Genomic DNA, 23648 nt, shown 5'->3' on the forward strand with positions numbered 1-23648 from the left:
TTTTAATATTGAACGTCCTCCAAAATTATAAAAAAAAAAAAAAAAAAAAAAAAAAAAAAAAAAAAAAAAAAAAAAAATCAAACAAACAAACAAACCCGTGAATTTACCGTTCCGGAACATACGAAACGCTGAGAATGGCCAAAAAATGTTAAAATTTCTCGGAAATTTGCAAACAATATTTACTGAAAGCCAAAAGAAATTCTAGGGAACCAATGTTCAGAATTTCCCCTCCCGTTTCTCTCTTTTCTCGCCTAGGTGCACTTTAATTTCATCTGCGTCAATGAGAAAATTATACGCCGCATTGATTTAGATGGCGCCACGTGTGTCGTGTTGGTGCATAGCCATCAAGCCGAATCTTTAGTATCCGCAGCGGGAACCAAGCACGGGCGAAGTGAGCGTTGGCACAGCTGTCAGCGTCATCAGTGCAGTGTGTTGAATCGTCGTAAAATAAAGACGGCTCGAAAATCCACCACCCTGACGATTTCAGTCTCAAATAAAGGGTCTCTCCGTTGCCAAACAGACGCTTTGTGCGAATCCTGAAATTAATTAATTTTCTGCAGACCCATACAGCGAGGAAAAATAACCACATTCACATTAGAATTCCTTTTTTAAAAAGGAACCAAGAGCATTTTAACGTAGCTAAGATTTTGCAACTTCTTTTTCTCACGAATATGAACCGATCATCAAAAAAAATTCTATCTTTACTCCGAATACACTTTAATTTCAAGACGAAAATTACCGTAGTAAATTTATTTTTTTGCATGATTTCAGTAATTTGATTGCAAAAAGTATTACTAACACTATCAAAGCAACATTGGAATGCTCTTGCTTCCTTTTTGCAAAATGCAATCCATTTTGTACGAAGGCGTAGTCGGATGCTAAATTTGTAAACAAAACGAATGGTTGATATTTTTTGGTTCAGTTTTTCTTTGGATTACATCGGCCAATTTTTTGGGTTACATTAAAATTGACCAAATATTTGGGTTACATTAAAATTGACTAAATTCTTCCAAATTACTACATAAACTTAAAACTTTTTGGGAAAACCTCTTAATATAAATTAATATAAATTCTTCCAGTCGAAAAATTGCAACCCCGTTAAAAATTAAGCTCGAACAGGCATGCACTGGAAAAAAAACACATTGGATCTACAGTCCAGACTCCCAATAACATCGACAAGAGAAAATACTCTTGATTCAATCAGATTTAAGCTTAAATCAAGAGCCAAGCCTCTTAATTTGAGCGGATTTCCTTTTGATGTCAGCTTAAATTTGATGAAATCAAGAGTCATTTTTCTTGTCAATGTTTTCAAGAGTCTGGACTCTAGATCCAATGCGTTTTTTTTTCCAGTGCCATGCAAGGATCAAATCTAAATCGCAATTGTGATAATCCAATGCGATAACCATTCGAAAATCGCAAAACATTCTTTTCCATTTAACCGTGTACTCGAGAACCGCTCGTCTAATCGTCGTAAGATCGAGGGCAAAGGTGTTTCGGATCGTCTGACAGATTTAATGGGAGGCAGGCAAGAAGCGTTACCGCAACGCACAGCGGGTTGCAGCGTGAAAGGAAGCGGGCGTGTCATTCGACGAGACGGTGGCGATTACTCCTGCCGCGGGGGCGGCCAGCCGGTGAAATTGCTCGCCTTCCTTCGCTCCTAATTTCTCTCAAGAGTGCGCCTTGCCTCTCCCGTTGCACTCCTTTTTATTCTGCCCGACGGGTTTTTTTTTTCTTTTTCGGTTTCCCTTTACATTTTATGCCACGTTTTTATTATAAGCACCTTCTCCTGCTCTCCTCTGTCTTCTCAAGAGGGATCCTTTCCAATTGGGCGTATGCTCTTGCTCGTGTACCTCAGTGGTTTTCAGAGCCTTTTCGAGCAGTGGCGTGGCGTGAATTGCGATAGATCGATCTTTATGCCATTTAAACCTATGGAAAAAGATCGATAAACAGGGTGTTCGCAGCGAACACCTTAATAATCGATTCTTTACCATAGGTTTAAATGGCATAAAGATCGATCTATCGCAATTCACGCCACGCCACTGTTTTCGAGATGAATGTAGCCTTAACGACTCGAGGTTTCTTTTATTTCTTTTCTCGTGTAGACTTCCTCACGAAGAACCTCTCAAATTGACTTTGTTTTCACCGGCAGGAATGGACTATTAGAAGGGCAATCATAGTAGCACAGGACATGCGTTGCTTTGTATTATAGGTCAAATCTGCCTTACTAAGAAAAAAACACCGTATGAACATTCGTGAGTTGCCAAATTTCTTTCGATGAAATGTTCAATTTTCTGAAAAGGCATGCCTATTTTACCTTGAAATTTTCAGGAACGTTAGGTTAAATTGGGAACAAAAATACCAGAAAAATTTGAAAATAATATATTTTTAAATTCGTCAGGAAACTCATGCTCTATTTAAGAAAACTTGGCAACGCCTGGAGGTCCTTACGGCGTTTTTCCATAGCGCGGTAGAAATGGACTACATTTTGCAATTTTGAATTACAATCGATAGCTTAGTTTAGAAACAACGCATGCACCAATGCACCATTAATTTCCGTAAGTTCACAAGTGTTTTTTACCGATGCGCCAGAAATTTTAGTTCCGAATTGCGAAAATATAGTCCAGATTTCCCATTGACAACAAACTTGAATGTTAGGCAAATATCTGGAGACTCGTTTCCGAACACTTCATCTCTCCCATAAAACTCGGAACTGGGGAATCTCACAAGGAAACCTCAGGACAGTAAGAAAATACTCGTATCGCAATATTTTCTGGAATTCTGTCAGCACCCGATTTGATTCAAGCAAACCTTGGTTTTTTGGGGCTTTAGTAGAAGAGCCCCACCATGGCAAAATTGTCAATCAACTTCCGAGACACCCAGTGGACGCTCCGGTCCGACCCCCTCCCCTCCACACTCCCTCGCGCGATTTACGTACCCTATTGCCGTGCTGCCAAAACCCCTAAAATCAACAATCAAGCCAACGAACCAAAATAAAGTAACCAAACCTAACCTAACCTAACCTAACCTAACCTAACCTAACCTAACCTAACCTAACCTACCCTAACAAGAAAAACACGAAAAATACAAAATGAAAATAAACAACAATAAGAAAACGGAAAAGAAAAAATGAAACTCACCTAGTCATTGCAATGGAAAAAAAGTTGCAATGTCAGTTGACACAAACGAAACATGACGCACGCACAATGAAATCAGAACTAACGCAAGTGTGACGGGCAGTTACTGAATAGACTCCGCCGCTCTGAACTTTGACCGAACATCACACCACCGACCTCACACATTCTTCCTCCCTCCCCACCCATCATTTTCCGGCTGCAGTTTGTTTACCCGTTTTGCAACCGCACTCAACCAGCCGTCCACCTGAAGCGTCCACCGGGTGTCTCGAAAGTTGATCGACAATATTGCCGTGGTGGGGCTCTTCTACTAAAGACCCGGTTTTTTTGTGAGTGGAGAAGGAAAACCTCGTAAATTTTCCAGAATTGACGTTGAATAGTTTGGCATTAAAAAAATAAAGTATGATAAGCAACGTCACAAACCAAGATACGTGGTCTGGTAGTTTCATCGTTTATATCCTTCTGGAAACACACTGAAACACAAACGTTTTGAGATCATTCAATTAGTCAAACCGGATAAGCTCTCACAAAGTTATCAGATTATACGAGATTGGCAATAGCTGTGATACACGTTAGACGATATTCAGCATTAATTTAATCTTGTAAAAACTTCTGGAGCCTACATCCCGATTCCTCCGCTCTGATTCGTCGTGCAAGTGCTTGAGCTACACAAAAGCCAATTATGGAGTCCCGAGGCAAATTTTGCAGCTCAAGTGACTGGGGCTCCGCGACGTTGACAAACCTGGCGACTGCATATTAACCAGGAGGGGATAAACCGGCGATTTCGAGGGCCATTCGGTAGGAAGGAACCGTACGATGTCGAATCCAACATAATTGAATAACACAAGGAGTGTGTTCAAGTAAGCGTGCTGGGAACGGAGCTCCACGGTTGAAATTGTGTCGTATCCTGGTCTTGGGCTCTCTATTTTCCGTTAATTTGCTTGAGTCGCCGAGTGGAAACTCGAAGCTCTTCCCGTAGGAGCCGGCACGAGACGTCTACTACTCGAGTTCGATCAGCTTCTCGGAATGGGACACTTTATCCAAGTACGTTCCACGGAGAGGCGAGGAAATGAACCGTTCATTTTTCAATGGGCCCGAGCCTCGACAACGCACGAGCTCTGGAAGGCGTGGTGGGTAAGGTAAACTAAGGCTCAAAAGTTTTGGTCGCTTGGGATTTTTTTAAATAAACGAGAAGCAAACCCTATACCTGCTTCCGGTGTGTCAAAATTTCCGTTTTTTACTAACCGAGTTTTAAGAGAAGGAGGGACAAGTAGATGGCGGAAAGGAAAAGTTACGGTTCACAAATTGTGGCCATCAGCAAGAAAAGGGTTCTCAAAGTACGAAAGAAAATTTTTCCGAAAACTAGTCTCGTCAAGTTTTGACGTTTTATACTCCCTGATAAACCGGTGATCAATTTAAGCATGTGTACCCCATAGCATATGGAAAATTGGAAAAATAACACAGAAGTCGGAGAAAATTTGCGTTCTAGAAAACAGCGAATTTTCACCATTGCTTTGCAAGTTATTTTCAGCTTGTGTTCGAGCTGGATCAGAAAATAATAACATTTTTATTTATGTATCTTCCCGTATTATCACAAAAGTCAGGAAATTTTCTTAAAATTCAACCACACTGACTAAAATAACCTAAACTAATTACGCGTAGCCGGATTTCTTTTTACGTTTTATTTTTCAATGGAATACTAAGCGTCATGAGCATGGCACCCTAAATATTTCCGTGGATTTCCTCTATTTCAAGTCAGAACCATGCTTAGTTCACCTCTGAAAGACTAAAATATGTGGAGAAATCAGCTAAAGCTGATATAATTGTTCTCCGAAATGCCTCTCAACTGGTAAGATGGAACTTTGGTAAAACCAGAAAACTCCAATTCTTAATTTCTCTGGCCACCTTGATTGACGTAATCTTCCATGATTTTATCGGAGGGTTTTTTCCCACGTTTATTTCTTTCACCATCCCCCTCCGCCAGTCCAACCAAAGAATTCCAGCGTCATTCATTTTCCAACGCTTTTCCGCAACAGCCGTTTCCTCTCTACCGAACACAGCCGCGCGGGTCCATCCCTCGCTCGGCGTCTGGGAGCCGCCCCCAGGTTGTTCTCGTCGGAACATCCGGCCGGTAATTTGATAAGTTGAAGAGAAAATGATTGCGAAAGCGAGGAAAAATTGCGTCAGGGAATGATATACAGTCCCTCGCGCTCCCGTGCACATCCCGCGGGCGTCCCTGTCGGATCGCGGGAACCCCGACGGAAGCCCGCCGGCTCTCCGGGCGCTTTTCCGGGCGGCGCGACAAGCGTGCGACTGTCAAGTGACAATTGGAGATTTAAGGGACGCGGAAAGAGAGGAATTGTATTTCCATGATGTGATTGCTCCCTCCGCCGGAGCTCATAAAAAACAGGTTCCCACGCCGACTTGATTTCTCTCGCGGAGGTGTCCCGAGAACGGCCCCTTTAGGCTCCGTCTCGCCCACTTATCGTCGCGCGAATCTCATCAGGGTCGTCATAAGGAAAGGGATCCTCGGCTCGGGTCCCCGGGGAGTCCCGAAGGGCCCAAGCTTTTTTTTGTATTTTCGCCCTCTCTCATTTTGCCTTTTAGGGGATGTTTATTACCGGCACAGGGAAAAAGAGAACCTGAGCGAACCAATCAGGATGATGTATGCCAGCGTTGCCAACGTCGTATTCCGAACCTATCGTAAGTCGCGAAAAGTGGGTTTAGGTGATGCTTGGTTCTGTAAATAGTGGAACTTTCCCGGATCTCTATCCAAAATGCTAAAATTTTTCCAAATTATGAATTATATTGATGACAGGAAAAAAAAGAAAATATTTCCAATCAAACGTCGCGAATCGCACTCAAAAAAGTATGGTAACATCTACTATAAGTCTCCTTGATTTTTTACACAGTGATACTATTTAGTGAAAATAGCCAAAATCATGGTAGTATTCACCAGAAATCTGTTGATACTTATCATAATATGGTGCACGCTATTATAGAGTCTGGTGTTAATTACCACACTCGTATCACTGAGTCAGAGTGTGGTAAAATCTACCATATTTTTTCAGCGCAGTCAATATTAAAACCTAATAAGCCCAAAAATCCTAAACGAATGAGTTTTTTGCTTAGTACTCTCTCAGGAGAGAACTGTCCGATCGAGAACTGTACGCAAAAATTCCGAGTTTTCTATGTGTTTTTAAAACCAAAAACTTTTTAAAGGACATTCAATTTTGAAATTTACCAAGCTAAGAATGATCAATGCCTACAGACTCATGAGCACTAAATCTTTTTTCTGCATACGGGCGAAAAAATAATTTACATGCCTAACAAACTTCTCGAAAAAATTGAGCACGCTGAGAACAGAGGGAGTATGGAGCGATCTTATTGGTTGAAATGGGTGGTTTCTGTAGACCAATGGACCAATAGGATCCCCTCATATCCCTTTTGTCAACGGACTAACTACGGGGGTCTCTCGCGGAACAGTCTTACTACCTACCTCGTTTATCCATCGCAACCACCCGCATCGACCAATAGGATCCCCCTATATCCCTTTTGTCAACTTCGTCTATAGCTTTGTCCATCAATTTAAAAAATCCAGGGTGTCTAAAAGTCCGGAAAAAGTGCTGATTCTTTAAGGGCGGTCCGTAAGTACTGAAAGAGTGCAGAATTCCGCAAAAAGGTCCGGAATTTTTTTATTTTGTTATCATTTTTGTCGCAATTTGAGCAAGGAATTCAAATTTTTGAAATTTGCCGAATTTCGTCAATGGGGGGTACCGAAAAAGTATTGAATTTTTCTGTTGAGAAGGTACTAGATTTCTTGGGAATGTGCTGAAAAAGTACTGATTTTTGGCCAGCCTGTTTTAGTAGATACCCTGGAATCAGCCCGCTGTACATGTGACACTCGCAACCGATCCATTTTGAAAATGAGGGAAATCGCGAGCATTCATCGCCAAAAAATGACACTAACGAGGACATGATTGGTCCCGCTGTTGGTTGTTGCTCAATTCGTCAGGACACGGAACTCCTCGGCGGAACGGTGCGAGGACGGATGTCATCTCTGATTAGAGCAGCGGCAATCATCGCGGCAGCGATCTGCGGGTTGCGGCAGCTGTTCCAGCAGGCGTTTGATTGATCGCGAGCCGCGCGGATCGCAGCCGGGGAGCAATTAATCCGGTTTCAGAATTTTGGGAATGGTTTTGACATCAATCTTAATTTCGCTCGTGTAGCGTCGTAATTTATCATTCGAACGGGGACCGAAATCCCGCGCCAGAACTCTGCTCGTGTCAGGAGCCGAACCCATGAATTTTCATTATTGCTTACCTTCCCCAACGCCCATGCACTTTGCCTATTCCCGGTGATTTTCTTAATGTGAGGTGTGCGCCTAGGTTAGAATTACGATTAAACGGTACACAATTGCACTGGAAGAAAAACACAATGGATCCAGAGTCCAGACTCTTGAAAACATTGACAAGAAAAAATACTCTTGATTCAGGACGTGATTTGATTCAGGAGTGACAGTGATACGTAATAACCGTCGTTTTTTCCGTTTATTTTCCTCGGTTGTTGTTTCGTTTTAGTTCGATTCTGCTAGTTTTTTCGGTTTTAGTTTCTTAATTTTTAGTTTTTTCGTATTTCGGTTTCGGGATTGACGTGTCACCATGTGACTAAAGACATTTTCATCCTTAAGTGTGGAGCAAACAACACCTGATGATGGAGGATTAAGTACTCCGAAATGGCCATCGTAACAATTATCTGAAGTTCCACTACTAACAATAAGTGGCAAATGTGTGATCGAGGGTAAGCTTCCACTTCCGTTTTACCTGTGTACCTCGATCAAAATGACTACTACCACATTATTATACTCTTGATTCAATCGGATTTTTGCTTGAATCAAAACGAAATCCGCTTAAATTAGGAGGCTTGGTTCTTGATTTAAGCTAGATTGATTGAATCAAGAGTACTTTTTCTTGTCGATGTTTTAAGAGTCTGGACTCTAGATCCAATGTGTTTTTTTTTTTTTTTTTTCAGTGTGGACCGAGTTTAACAGAAACCCACAAAGTCACTCTTTGAAAAAAAGAGACAAAAAAGGAGTTAGGTTGTTATGATTTCAACATGTCGCGTTGTTAACTTTCTCGTGTGAAAAATTCTGGAGTCCATTCAACCATTGAAGAGTCTGGACTCTAAATCCAATGTGTTTTTTTTTTTTTTTTTTTTTTTTTTCTTTTCTTCTTTTTTTTTTCCAGTGTAGGTAGCTCTTCAAAAGTTGTCTATTTCACGAGGCATTTGACCATAGTGCCTGATCTGAACGCTAGACTGCGACACATTAAATTCGGAATCCAAGGGCGTTTAGTCGGGCCTCGCCGGGAAGAATATTGCGCCCGATCCGATCTCGCGAAATGAATTACGTGCGGAATCATTTAGCGCGCGGCGAGGCGGTCGCGACGCGGAGATAATGCTCCGTTTCCGCGCAAAAACCCGCCCGACTTGCAGCAGATGCAACCCGCACAGTGCGCTTCCTCTCTCGAGTCTCGTTTCCTCGTTCCGCCTCTGTTTTACTTTTTTTATCTCGGGTTTCTACCCCATTTCCCGAGGTGTCAAATATGGGATCACGTCTGAATGCGCCCCGGTAATATCTTCGGCGTCCCCGCAAGTTCCTCGCCGCCCCGCGCCTGTCAGATGTTGTCTTGTTTGATCACGACGCTGTAATTGCTATCTTGACGTGTCTTTCCGGGAATTCTCAACTTTCAGGTGTCTGGATTTGTGTGTGACGTGATGTTTCGGCTGGAGTACCTTAGAGTCCCTTTATACTGAGAGTCAAGACAATGTGAATCCATTTCTAATTGGTTCCCGTATTTTAGGCCTTCACAGTGTCACAAACGGGAATAAAGATTACATTTTCACCGATTGTAAAGATTATAATCTGGAATGGACCAGGGAATTACGGGTTCGGCAAGGAACAAACGTAAGAGAGGAGGAACGGAGAAAGGAATTTGAGAATGGGACGATCAAAGATTACGAAAAACGTTCAATTTGTGTAATCTTTATTCCCGTTTGTGACTCCATGAGGGGGTGTTGTCCTGACTCTCAGTATAAAGGGACTTTAGAGTACCTGAGCAGCCTGATTGTTGAAATTTTGTGTTCGAAAATCGGATCGCACAAAGCTGGCCTCTTCTCCTGAGAATGATTGAAGAGCTGATGTTTTAATAGATTTGACGAGTCCTTTATTTTCAGTGATTTATAGATTGTTAATATTTATATAGTTTATTGTGCTTGATACTAGATGGCCTGACAAACAGGGCTGTGCCCTATTCGTTAGTGGAAGAAGAAAATCGGATTAAACAAGATTAGGGAGAATGGAGGTATGTGATTGGTCGGTGCTATGAGTTGTGCGTTTTTTCGTGCCCATGTAGGGTTCAATCAACGAGGAGTTAAAGGCACCCCTTGAGTTTTCGATACTTTATCCATCCTTTCAAATCCCATCCTACTCAAATCCATTCTTTATTGGCACGACAGTAAAACGCACGACTCAGAGCATCGACCAATCACATGCCTCCATTCTTCTTAATCTTGTCTTAACCGGTCGACAAATACAAAATTTCAACAATCAGACTGCAGGATAGGAAAAATATGGACGTGTCAAATAATGGAGCTCTTAGGGCCCAAAAACAACAGCAAAATGTCACTTACATTCTTCGGAAATGGCCAACTATGTAGGGATGAGCGTCTTTTCTCAAAATTGAGGAAATTGATCCTAAAAGCAAAGGCTTAGACGCGCTTCAATAGTTTGTGTAGTGACGGATGGTAACGATTGCAATTATATGAACTGCTGGATAATTTGAGATCATAGGTCAATTGGCTGCCTTTTTAGACCCCAAGAGCTCTAGCTAAAGACCGTTTGCCTTGGGTTCTACTTGAGTTAAACTTGCAAGAATTTAATCTGCGCGCCTAGATTTCACTCAACAGCTGCCAATTAGATTACATTCTTAGAAACCAGAAGCCAGAAGTACTGGACGCAACACATCTTATCTCTACAGGGACTCAGTTTTATACTCTCTGTTCAATGCCAACATTTACCCACCTCTTCTGATCTTCATTTCAAGTATCCTTTTCTAGGATTCTTCATGTTGTATCGTTCATTACCGTTCATTCATGAGAAACTAGCTGGGATGGACCGATGGAGGACTTTCTTCTGTTGGCCGTAAAAGAGAGATAGATGATTCGTAATGCACCTCTCGTGCAGAGGTGTGGCGCACGTCACGATATTCGATTCATCTGCCATTTAAACCTATGGAAAAGGATCGATATACAGGGTGTTCGCAAGAAACACCTTAATAATCGATTCTTTACCATAGCTTCAAATGGGGAGGTATCGATTATCGATCATTCGCGCCTCACCACTGATCGCGCTCTTCCAGACGGCGCACAGTGGATCCAGTCAATTAGAAAAGTCAGACATGAAAGTTTTTACTGAAACTGCAAATTTTGATGTTTAATTCGTCTCATTTTTTTAAGGGTCGGCTCTGAAAGAAAATTGCACGAGAAAACCAATGGAACTATTTTGAAAATCTCCAAGTTCTGTTTTTAAGGAGTTATAAGCGTTTGAAGTTTCCAAATTTTGTCCGACCTCTTCTACTGACTCGATCCACTGTGCGGTGGCGGCTGATTCTGGAATCCGCGTTGCTTTTAATGAGCTGATTTCTTAGATTGCGCGCCGTCAGAGCCTTCCCTCTCCTTAGGATTCATACATTTCCCTCTTTCTGATACGTGAGCCGGCTCAAGTCAGCGTATTGTTCGCCCAGTGGGTTGTCACTTCCTCCTCAGCGAGCACCCCTGACCCATGCCCAAAAAAAGTCACACAATGAACCAGAGGTTACTTTCCGAGACCATCATTATCAGTAAGCCGTCAGCATTTAATGGCGAGGTTCGATGCAATCTCCGTTCGGGCCTGCACCAGTCATGACTCACTCGTACTTTCTTGCACAGATGAAGAAAACTTCGGTTAGTATGCATTACTTAAGTTTTCAGTTCAGGTAACTGGAGTTTTCGGCACGTGGAATCAAACCCCTGATCAGATAACCGATAGTTTTGTTGGTCTTAGTAAGGATAGCTTATTTTACAAAAGACTTCGGTTATCTGAGCTGAGCTAAAGTTTGGCTCGTATGACCGAATTAGCACTCCGTGCGAACTGAATTTCTTACCTTATAACCAAAGTTTTTTCTTCGTGTCCACTCTTCGTTGCATTTACAAAAAGAATAATAAAAGAGGAAGAGGAAGAAGTTAAATAGGAAGAATTATGAGGAGGAAAAGGAGAAGAAGAAGCAGAAAAATAAGAGAAAAGGATGGGAAACTTTTCGTTCCTATTTTAATCTTGTTGATAAGTCGTCATCTCGATTCGGACTGAAATTTCGAGATTCACCCTAAAGTGCCGTGACTTGTAACCTTTTTGAGAGGCCCTCGTGCGCATTGAAATTCCTTCAGACGATGCCAACGAGACTTCAAATCGAAGGAAGTTGGAAGTGGGGTCTTTAAACGGCCGAGGACCCTCCGACATCCAAACGCAGATTCCTTTCCACGTCGGGTTTCGGCGAAGAACAACCAAATGATCCTCCCCGAAGGAAGTGAGAGCTTTAAAAGTTTGGCAACTTACAATGAGAAGCCGGCGAGTGAAAAAGAAGGGTGCTACCGTTGATGGTCACCCACATTTATCTTCCCCTTTTGTTTGTCTCGGGACTGTTCTTTCGAGTGCTCGGCTAAAGCCGATTTGAGCCGGACCTAAACGTCTCAGTCGGGATTCGAACCAACAGGCGCGAGCGGGACCCGACTACCGAGCGAGTTTCCACGGTGTCAGGATAAACAGGCACTCCTGTGAAGATTACGCCAAAGCTTCTTTCCAACTCCCAGATCGGGAACTTTTAAGCTCCTCGAAAGTTTTCGCCGAGCTTAAGTTTATCGTTAATTATTTGTCCTTCCCAACTTTTTCATCATTTAAAACGATTACTAATTTTGCTTTTAGCCTAATTAACACTCGCTGAGTTGTTTACCCACCGTGTATTAGCATATTTTGGATTACTTGACGGATTTTTAAGATTGCGATCTCGGACAATTAAAAAGCGCATGAGTGGATCTTATTTTTGGCTGATCTACAAGCCGCAACCATCTGATCATAATTCTATAACATGTTCAACTGTACTATCCTTGATTCGGTATTGTCAAACAAACGTTCGTTGATCTCGTCTAATCTGAAAATGTGTCAAAAAGGCATGTTGAAGGTATTCTGAAGTTTATGTCTTAATTTTAATAAGATTTAGAGTTATTTCTCATCTCGTCGTCCTCCAGGTAAAAGAAGGTAAGCCTATTCCAGGGTTGCAAAATTGATCAAATCAACTCATTTTTTCCAAAAGTACTTAACTTTGCAGTTTTCGTTCAAAATTTTGCTGATTTTTAGGTGTAATCAGGAAAAAATCAGCAAAATTTTCAGTCAGAAATGCCCATTAAAATACGTTTTATGAGTAGAAATTTTGCAACCTCCGAGCGGCGTTACGTTCTTTCGTCTTAGAAATGGACTGCATTTTGAATTTTGGAACTATAAATTCTGGCTCTACTGGAAAAACACTTATGCTCATTGGGAAACTAATGGCACATACGTTGTTTTTAAATCGGGCTAGAATTTATAGTTCCAAATTGCAAAATGCAGTCCAAATGACAACTGGAATGAAAAAGAGGAAGGTCAACTTGGAGGTATTTGGTGGGCATGATTTATGCGTTGCAACTATTGACACCTTCTCCCTTCCGACACTTGAATTTTTTTTAAAAAAAAGGAAGGGGAAAAATTAGAACCGTCGGTGCTTGCAGAAATTTTGATCCTGGAAAATTACCAAAAAAAACTCACAAAAACCAGAAAATGTTAGAGAAGAATCGCACAATCGAATGTCAAAAGGAACTATGTTGCATTATTGCACGTGTATCCTATATATGCCTACTGTACTTTTTAGAGTAAATAAGTCCAATTTTACTGTATGAGCTTCCTGCAATAACTATGATTCCGTCTAATACTTCGCAATCTTCTTCAAATTTTGATCATCGAAAAATTACCAAAGAAAACTCAATTCCAGAAAATGTTAGAGAAGAATCGCACAACCGAATGTCAAAAGGAACTATATTGCATTATTGCACGTAAACCCTATGCCTACTGTACTTTTTAGAGTAAGCACGTCCAATTTTACTGTATGAGCTTCCTGCAATAACTATGATTCCGTCTAAGACTTCGCAATCTTCTTCAAATTTTGATCATCGAAAAATTACCAAAGAAAACTCAATTCCAGAAAATGTTAGAGAAGAATCGCACAACCGAATGTCAAAAGGAACCATGTTGCATTATTGCACGTAAACCTTATGTTTACTGTACTTTTTAGAGTAAATACGTCCAATTTCACTGTATGAGCTTCCTGCAATAACTATGCTTCCGTCTAATACTTCGCAATCTTCGTTTCTGCTCCCCGCGGCCAAAATTAATGAACCCCGAGCTCCCACGCTGTTCGAACCTCGCAATGAAGTAAACAAGAAATAAAACGGCAGCAAAGGTTCCAACAATCTAGGCTCGGGTATGCAGTTGACAGGGACATCTTCGATCAGAGGGAACTTTTTTAATTATTTTCAGCGAGTGCGGTTTTTTTTTTTTTTACCCCAGAGGAGAAAGAAGGTCAGGGTCCCATCCAGTGCTGCCGATCCGTCCACTTTAAATTTCCCGGTGATTTCGTTGGACACTATTAAAACATGAGAATCCGGATGTTTTTTGACGTGTGGCAGCCATGATTCCCGCGCGGTACCGTGGTTTTGTCCCTGACGGCGAACCGCCCGCAGCGATCACCACGCAATCGCTCGCCGCTCAAACTTATTAAATCGAACCTGTGGGGGAAAAGGTTGTCGTAGGGCAGTGTGAAGTTGAATTATTGAGTCTGCATAATTTCTAGAGTTGCCCTACAAAGTACCGCAACGACTCCCTTTTATACACGGAGAAAAAAACTTCGTGCGTGGGACCCGAAGTTTAGGTCATATGGATCTCTGAAGTTTTCAGATTGAGCATCTGAACACTTAAGGTCTAGGCTGTCGAGGTTCGGATCGCACATCTGAATCTTCAGTTCTTACTTCTGAAGTATTTCGGTTCTCACATCCGAAAAACTTCGGTTCTCACATCCAAAGTACTTCAGATGTGCGATCCGAACTTCAACAGCTAGACCTAAAGTGTTTAGATACTCAATCCGAAAACTTCAGAGATCCGTATGACCTAAACCTCGGGTCCCAAGCACGAGGTTTTTTTATCCGTGTACAAGTAATTTAAAACTATAGCTGAATGCCGTTCATTGCGCATTAAAATAACTCTCTAGATATCTATTATATGGGATAATTTGCGGAAAAGCGTTTGCAGTTGAAGGAGAATAGGATTTTTCAAACACACAATGCATGCCCACGCACATTGCTCATTCGTGTGATGAACACGGAATAGCGCTCGGACGATCGTTTGAAAAGCGCCTTCAATTACGGATGATACAATTTCGGACACACTCAAGCAGTAATATTTGTATCCTCTCAACGAGAGCGATTCTTGCTTAATTCTGTGATATTTCGTCCAGCTAGGGTACTCTCTCTACGTGATGATGCAAGAAAACATTTCTCGAGTACTAATCAAATGAAAGTCTGTGTAAATTAGTTTAATCCTCATCAATATCATGATTTTTGACCGCGATACTTTTGTTTGCCCTCCACGATTTTGAACTGTTTTCTTCTTCTTTTTCTCTCTTTTCTCCCTCTTCCAATCCCTTTGTATTGCTTTTAGTATGCAAGATATTATTCAGTAAAATATGACAAATTTTGAAGTTTAAAATCGATTTCCTTGCAATGACCATTAAATTGAATGTTTTAAATCGATAAGGCGTTTATCCAACCTTTTGACATTTGCATTGCACGCAGAGCTTAGTTTTATCCCTGAACTCTTCAAGAACCAATTTTAATTATTATCTTTACTTTTATTGAAGTCAATTCCACACATGTTTGCATTTTCACTAATCTTATAGGATCCAACCGTGCAGCCAAATAATGCTTTAAAAAGGCGTGGCAAAGCCCAGTGAGAAATTCCCCCGAACTAAACTCGGAACCACGGACCAAGGGATCGTTCGGAGCCAAAGTTTAATTAAGAACGAGTGTTTTGGTTCGGTGTCGTTTTTCTGAGCTTCTGATTTAGCTTGACGTTCGTGCGGTCGCCGAGAAGTTGGGAATCTCATCACATTTTTTCCCCTTCATCGCTTCCTTCCTACTCTCCATCTCGGATCCCCGTCTTCTGTGAGCCAGCAAGTCGGGTGGGTTGGTGGCGGAAACTGATAAGACCAACATAACGAACATAAGAAAAACATGAACAAACAATATACAGGTAGTAAGATTCGACGAATTGAACATACATACATAAACATAGGATAGGACGCTGAATACAAGAATACTTTCATCCTCGATCAAAATCTAACTCAGGGCGTCTGCTGTACGGAAAAAGTGCAGATACATTGGGAAAGCACGGACTTCGGACGGTCGGTACGCGGAAGTACGGAAATGGTACGGATTTTCCGTTAAAAGGTACGAAAATTCGAGATTTTCGTGATGAACTCTAAAGTAGCTTTGGGGGTATGCGATTGCCATTTATTAAGTTCCCAGTTCGATTCCTCGTGTTTTTCGGTTTATTCCTTTGTCATTCCATCATTCCACTCTCCTAATCCGAATACATAGTTAAAAATGCGTGTGAGGAAGGAAAAGGTACGGAAAAAGCAAGGATTTTTAAGAATCGCCAAAAAAATTAATTTAAGGGAAAGTAAGGAAAACAAGAAACGGTACTGAATAAGTAAGGAATTTGAATGACAGGTTACCAATGGATTGTATTCGATAGTGGTTCGATGTATCATTTGGTTCAAAACAAAAGAACATAATCTCAATCGAAAATGTTGGGATATTTGTCAGATAAGCTGAAAATGAGATTTCGTAGAATTCTACTACTTTTGGCCAATTAGTACTCATTCGAATAAAGAATCTATCACAAAAAACCCATTCCGTCAGATAACTCCATTGACTTTTGAGGCTATGTTTATGTGTTAAACCAATCGATATCGATACAATCTCACCTGTTTGATGTATCGAATACGATTTATAGACACCCTGTAGTAACCGTTGAGAACGTCTCGCGTGATCAATTAAATTTTTCGTTTCAGTTTCGAGGTTAGCTTCACTTTACACAAATCGCCAGGGTTCGTTCTGTTACGGACGGATACGGTCAGGAAGCTTTTTCTCTCTTCCGAGGGTTTGGAAAGTTGCTCGGGTGCGGTTTAAAAGCGACTGAACTCGGGGAGAGGAAAGTTATGTATGCATGACGTGATTCTGAGTTTTCGGAGCAGCGAATCGTGTTCAGTCGAGATGGAGACATGTTCGGCGGAACAATGCGCCCGCGCCCGCATGTAGTTCACGACGACGCTCAAATGCACAATCCTCCCCATTAATGGCATTTGCATAAAAAGTGTCATGTTCACACTCAAGTGCCGCCGGAATTATTTGTTTTCTCTTTTCGAGTTTTTAAGGGCTCGGCCAATAGCGAGCGCTTCATGATTTCAACCTGCCGGTAGCCAGGGTGCAGCAACTTGCGCTCGGTCACGGGCCGGTCGCGTGAAATGGGGGTATCTATCAGGGTTGCCACAGTCGGGGAAAACCTGGAACTGTCACGGAAAATGACGGAATGTCAGGAGTGCCTTCAATTCGAGTGATACTTTCCGCTTTGCCGTTAAGTTAGTTTAGTTGCGTGACCCAACTTAACCCAACCCGACTCTATTATACAATCGGTCTCTGAGCTTCGTGGCCAATCAGAATCATAGAACTCGGGCTTATTTAATCCCTACAAAGACAAAAGTTTTCCCAGCGTTCTGGAAATACGTTTCATGTATTATTTTTTACAGGAAAGCTCGTCAAAGCGGGAGTACCCTTTAATAGTTTTTAGTCCTATCAGGGTTGCCTTAGTCATTGAAAATGACGATATGTCAGGGGTGCCTTCAATTCGAGTGATACTTCCCGCTTTGCCGTTAAGTTAGTTTAGTTGCGTGACCAAACTTAACCCAACCCGACTCTATTACAATCGGTCTCTGAGCTTCGTGGCCAATCAGAATCATAGAACTCGGGCTTATTCAATCCCTACGAAGACAAAAAATTTCCCAACGTTCCGGAATCACGTTTCATGTATTATTTTTCACGAGAAAGCTCGTCAAAGCGGGAGTACCCTCTAATAGTTTTTAGTTTCGTTTAGTTCAGTGGAACATTGTGGGCTTTGAAGATAAAATCGCAAATGAACTGATGTACAAGATGTTAGAAGGAAAGGTTGCAAATTTTTACTAATTCTGAAGTAACTCTGCAGCGTCCAAGTTCCCATACCAGAGAACATTAAAAGGCGAAAATAATCAACGAATTGAACAGTACTTTTTTGTAACATTTTATTCAATTTATGAAAGCAGCGCTTATGTCAGTGGTAAAATAATCAGTTCAATTCGGATCTTTTGAAAGTAAAATTACGGTGAAAGAAGCAGTCGTGAGCAAAGCCATTCAATGATCATTCAATATGACGAAAGCCTTCTTGAAATTATTCGAGTTGCACGGAAGTAGATGCATGTCAAAGAGACGCTAGCTGGCACTGCGGTGTAATAAAATATCAATCTATTTCATAAAGAGGTTGCGTTTCGCAATCAAAATTGCATTGGCGGTGAAAGGAGTTCATTTTTGTGTAAATAATGTGGGCAAAGTCTGGAGCTGCGAGCCTTTTCTAAAGAAACTGCTGCGTTTCCCCCAACAATGCAACGGTGATGAATAATGGAATAGTGTAGTTCAGAGATGCAAAAACAAGCCATCGTCAAGCGCTCCCCCTCGAGTTCGACTGCGTTTCCGCCCCGCAAATGGCATTCCTTTTGTATATGCTCTTAATTTCGTTCGTTTGATCGCCGTGCCATATTTCTGGCATTAATGGAAATAAAAACGTCTTTAATCTGATTTATTCCATCTCGTCTTGACTCGGTAATGGCATTCCAGCCATATATAATGGGCCCTCGTGCATTGTAAGAATGAAAGCAAAATGCAGCGAATAAAAATCCTTATAAAAATCTCCTGCATTTTACGATATTGAAACTTTAACCCTTACAAACATTATCATCAACCCGTAAATGTGAGGTAAATATTTACTAAGCATAAAATCATTCAGCATAAAATAATAAAAATCAGCTAAAATCGAATCGTTACATTTATGCACGATTATTATCCACAATATCGTTTAGCGAATGGTTGCAATTGAATTTTCCTTTTTTTCTGATGCATACCACCCGTGATTTTGCCAAGTTTAAAAGAAGAAGCACAATGAGAAACAAGAGTTGAGATTCTCGTGAATTTTTTATCCACTCTTTGTAGTCTCGTGTCTAACCATGCATTCAGACGCATTGCGTCTTGGCGCATCCAGAGATTTTTAGATTTGTCTTTCTAAAAATGAGCAATCTCCATCGGTTCCAGTTTCTCCTCGCCAACCATGAAAACGTTTTTCTTACATCCAATGTTTATTTCAGCTTAACTAATGTATTTTTTCTTTCTCTGTTTCAGTATATTGGGTCCTTAGATGTACCAAGACCAATCACCAGGGTCGAAATAGTAGCTGCAATGAGAAGAATCCGCGTAAGTCTCCTCTAGGTTGAAATACTAACTTATTGAAAATCCATTATTTTTCAGCGCAGCTTTTAATTAAGGCGTTTGCTGTGTGTGATTCTGCATGAATCGTTTTACGTTTGGCAAGAAGGAAATGTACAATGATACATATTTCTTCGAAGAATTCTTAACAGAAAATAAATTTTAAATAATTGTAAATTTTTTTCACCACCAATTCAACAGCTTTAATCAGAAGCAGTGAAATTTTAGTACCGTTGCCTCCTATATTTTACTTATTTTACAAAAGAAATAAGCAAAGTTCTTTGAAACTTTTTGAAATACCACATTCTTTATCGCAGAAATTTACAGAATGTTTGGAGGTATTCTAATTCTAAAGTTACGGGTTTAAAAATGAGACATGGGTCGCACTGTACAACGTGCATACGTGCAATGCTATTGCTATTACAACGTGCAGGCTGATTCCTGTTCAAATTCATTAAATATACATCAATTTAACTTCTTTAATATTTGACGCTGAAAAATTGTATCTGAGAGACACATCAATAGTTTCAGAAATATTTTGTAGCCTGTAGAGTTGATTGTTGAAATGGCACATTTGGAAGTAAGTTAAGCTTGAGGCACCTTGAGACTGAGGCACAACAGACAGCGCTCTTACTAAAACTCAACGATTTTTGAAGAATTTAGTCGCTTTTTTGCTTACAAAAAGATTCTAACAGGAGGGCTACTTCAATTTGCATTTTTCTGCAGTATCTACAACTATCTAATTTTTTTACAATGGGTTCGGAGATTTCTACTGAAATATCCCCAATGAAAGATAAGCTAGTTATAACCAAGCATTTCCCGTGTAAGTGCATATTTTTTCGCAAATGTATGATGTATTTATGATTCTTCTTATTTTGTGTTCCAGTATGAGTTCAAATCAAAAGGCATCAAAAAGAAAAAAGTAACCCTAGAAGTATCGACGGATGGTGTGAAAGTAACCTTACGAAAAAAGAAGAAGGTAATATGCTCATCTTTAACGAGGGAAATTTTCCCATTTTTGCATGAAAAGTATTCACAAGTTCTTCAGATAATTCTTGCTGTATCCACAGAAATTTGACAACGTTTTAATATATGAACCCTTTGGTGCGCTGTATGACGGCGATTTTCTTTAGTTGAAGTTTCTAATCTCTGATGGACTCAATAAAAATCTGTGCTAAAAATCCAGGAGTTGAGTCAGACATGAAGAAAGAATGTTTGTTTTGTTTGCTTTATACATTTAAGGTGTCTGAAGTGCTAAGAAATGATATCGTATGAATCTTCAGACATTGCTAAATTTCGATTGATAAAACTCTAATTTTCTGATAAACTTGTGTGTAAATGTTTCTTCCAGTTTTTCGGTTAATGTCGCTCGCAATTTCACCTAAAATTCCTGAACATTTCAATAAAAAATATTCGTAATTTTCCTCAGAAACAAACATTTTATTGAAGGAAATTTGGCAACTTTCGAATTTTCATACGACGTTCTTCCTTAGCACGGCAGAACGGTTTTCAGGAGCAGTTTTTTCGTCCGTGCGATTGTAAAATATTTGTCGTGCAAGCCATGCAAACAGAAGAGGTAGACGTCGTAGCGAGCCGTTTTTATCAAATCAAGAAAGTTATAAGGCTTTATTTACTCGCGCTGCGCTCATGTTAGCAAACAAAATCGTTTTCGTCTCGACGCTAGCTAAATTTCAAGCAGTGTCTCGTTTTTTGTAGATTGTCCGCAATTCTCCTCGTAACCTGTCCTTGTGAGTCGTATCAAGTGGGAAAGTGCAAGTTATGATCGCCCCCTTTCTAGTTCATATACCTCCAATTTATTTGTTTTCCCGACGAAAGAACGTAACTACATGTGGACCACGTTTTGCAATTTGGAACTATAAATTCTAGCCCGGTTTAAAAACAACGTATGTGCCATTAGTTTCCCTATACACATAAGCGTTTTTCCAGAAGAGTCAGGATTCATAGTTCCAAATTGCAAAATGCAGTCCATATCTTCGTAACCCTCTCGAAAGAACGTAACTATTTTTCAATGTTGCCAAATTTCTTTCCGCAAATCGCATTTTTACAAGGAGAATCTTGGGCATTTCTAACTGAAAATTTCAATGATTTCTCTTCTGATCTCATGTAAAAATTAGAAAAGTTTGGACAAAAATTGCACTGGTTCATTCTCGAGAAATCTGAATTATTCGAGTTAATATTTCAACCTTGAAATTAAGTTACGTTCCTTTGTCCGGAAAACTATGATATCAAAGCTGCTTGCACTGGTAAAAAAAACCTCTTGGACCAATGCCGCATTGCATTGACTTAAGAGTGCAATTTCTTGTCGCCGGATTTAAGAGTCTTGAACTCGTGTTTCAAGCGGATTTTGCATTGATTCAAGCGGATTTTGCATTGAAACAAGAGTCCCGACTCTTAAATCCGGCGACAAGAAACTGCACTCTTGAACCAAGAGGTTTTTTTTTACCAGTGTGGATATTCGTACATGGTTTTACTTGAAAAATGCGTCGTAAATTTTTTGTTAAAGGTTCTAATATCTTTTCTTCCGATTCCTCACAAAAAACACCAAAAGTGCGGTCAGTGATTGCAGTCTCATTCTCGTCTAAAATTGGATTGTTTTCGTCAATTTCGGGTTCCATGGTGTTACGATCCTTTGTCTGGGGAGCGACGGTTACAGCTGTCTTTTGAAAAGGTTCACAAACAAAATTGTGTAAAAGCATTATGAGCGAAAGCTTTCTGTTTCTCCTATATCTATAAATTGAGATGACAGTGGGACCTTTAGTCGACTCATAAAATATCGTCAACATCGAAACACAAGTTCGAATTGAAATCCAACGTTCGTGTTAGACAAATGAAAGTGAAACAAAGGAAAAGGCAGAAGGTAAAGGCATAATTTTTTTCTGTTAGTGAAAAAAAAAGGTGTTCTTTAACCTGTATTTCAACTGTCTCAGAATTCTTTTTTTTTAATATTTCCATGGAAAGTTGGAGCATACTTTCAAAACTTTTTGCCACACAAAAGAGACTCTTCACCGTGCCATACTTTTATTGCTGGGGGAAAAAGAAGCTTCCGAAGTTCACCTTTCCGTGTTGGAAGCCTCCTGCTTGCGTCCTTTTTAAATGGTGACCAATGTATTTCAATTCTAACTTGATCAAATACCTGCCTTTAGACAGCAGAAAATACTCAAATAAAAACTAAAAAATCCTCATATCTTTTTGTAGTACATTTTTAATTGAGAAAATTACTGTGTTGGATTAATGTGGCAGAAAGGGAAATAATATCAATCATCAATACAATGCAATGTAAATGCGGGAACATTCTGTGTTTGCCATTTTTTGAAACACCCCTTGACCATTTTTGTTTGGTTTTTGTTCACAGAAAAAACAGTGGATGGATGAAAATAATATTATATTAATGCAACACCCAATTTATAGGTAAGTTCTGAAAATAAATAAGTCTATAACATTTTTTCATTCTTCTCGGAGATCGCCCGATGAACCTTGCACGGCTTTCTTTAAATCTCGATCTTGAAGTACAAGTCCAGAAGTCAGCGGCAGGTATGCCGTATCCCAGAGGGTCGTATGAAGTTTTTGCTGATTCGTCGTGTTTTTAACCGCAAGCGGGCCTCTGATGGCTCAAAACGTCCCGCATTTCCAGGTTTTTTTTTTTTTTTTTTTTTTTTTTTTAAAACTTTCCAGCCTTATGTACTTATACCTTTAGTATTTTATCCTTATGTCTTATTTGGTTCTATTTTTATTTTATTAAAGTTTCAAGTTAAATCAAATTGATAATTTTCAAAATTATTCTTGAATTTAGTGAGTTCAAAGTTTCATTAATCCGTGAATCACCCTGTATCTGAAGAGGCACAAGAACATTTGTTGAGCAAATTAATGGCTGAGATGAGAGTTGAACGCAGGAAAGTTAATGAACCATATTGGAGGGAGTTTGTAAAACAAATCGCGGCCTTGCTTTTTTCCAGTGGGAGCTGTTTTGATCGATGGTCTGCCATTTTCATTAATCCATTGACGTCATCAATTACAGATTTATCTCTTTGAAAGCTTCCGCTTAAATGAAGCTTGAGAATTATTTTGCGGTCGATCAAATGTTTAAAGTCAGTTTCCTCTCGTAATCGTTGTAATTCATTGTTTGATCTTCTGATAGTTCTGCAATTCGTTCTTCAATTGACGCTGAAGGCAGCATAATGATTAAACGTTTACTTCAGTTACTTCCGGTTCTGAAGTAATACAAGTGCAGGATTACAACTGTCAAGAGAAACTTTGAAAATGACAGGGAATTTTTTAGTTTGAACGCGAGTGGTTTTTGGGATTTATTAATTTAAATCGGTGACTATTTTAGCGAATTTTGGCAAATTATGTCGACCGAAGTCATAAAAAATTAAAAAATGTACGAAACTTCCAGCTTTTCTAAAATAAATTTTATACGTGTTTCTTCAGTGCGGAGCCCGGAGCTGGGACCTCGCGCATACCCGGGCGGGCGGCCAGCGCGTTGGCGCCTACAAACCTAAATGGATACTTCAATCATTGCGCAATGCGTGAAGTATCCATTTAGGTTTGTAGGCGCCAGTGCGCGTCTCGCGCCGGCATACGGTTTCGCCATTCGCCGCACACTAGTTTCAGAAGTACGGAACTAATCAACCTTAAAAAGTGCATTCATCGGCGCTCCAGTACATTGCAAAACTATTGTACTCAATGCCCACAGCAAAACTTGTGGTAACTTCCTTTATCAAACTTGAGGATTCGGTTAAGAACTCTGAAGTT

General features: G+C 40.3%; 1 protein-coding gene across 1 annotated transcript in view; it reads left to right on the forward strand.

The window, feature by feature from the left end:
* The window catches only part of LOC109033274 (carboxyl-terminal PDZ ligand of neuronal nitric oxide synthase protein), a 297183-nt gene that overhangs the window by 182804 nt on the left and 90731 nt on the right, over positions 1-23648 (forward strand). Inside the window, exons 2-4 of the mRNA XM_072297894.1 lie at positions 18792-18863; positions 19762-19854; positions 22249-22304. Coding sequence (XP_072153995.1) covers positions 18792-18863; positions 19762-19854; positions 22249-22304 — 221 coding nt within the window. The remainder of the gene's footprint in view (positions 1-18791; positions 18864-19761; positions 19855-22248; positions 22305-23648) is intronic.

The sequence above is a fragment of the Bemisia tabaci genome, chromosome 3 (genome assembly GCF_918797505.1).
Source record: "Bemisia tabaci chromosome 3, PGI_BMITA_v3".
Lineage (NCBI taxonomy): Eukaryota > Metazoa > Arthropoda > Insecta > Hemiptera > Aleyrodidae > Bemisia > Bemisia tabaci.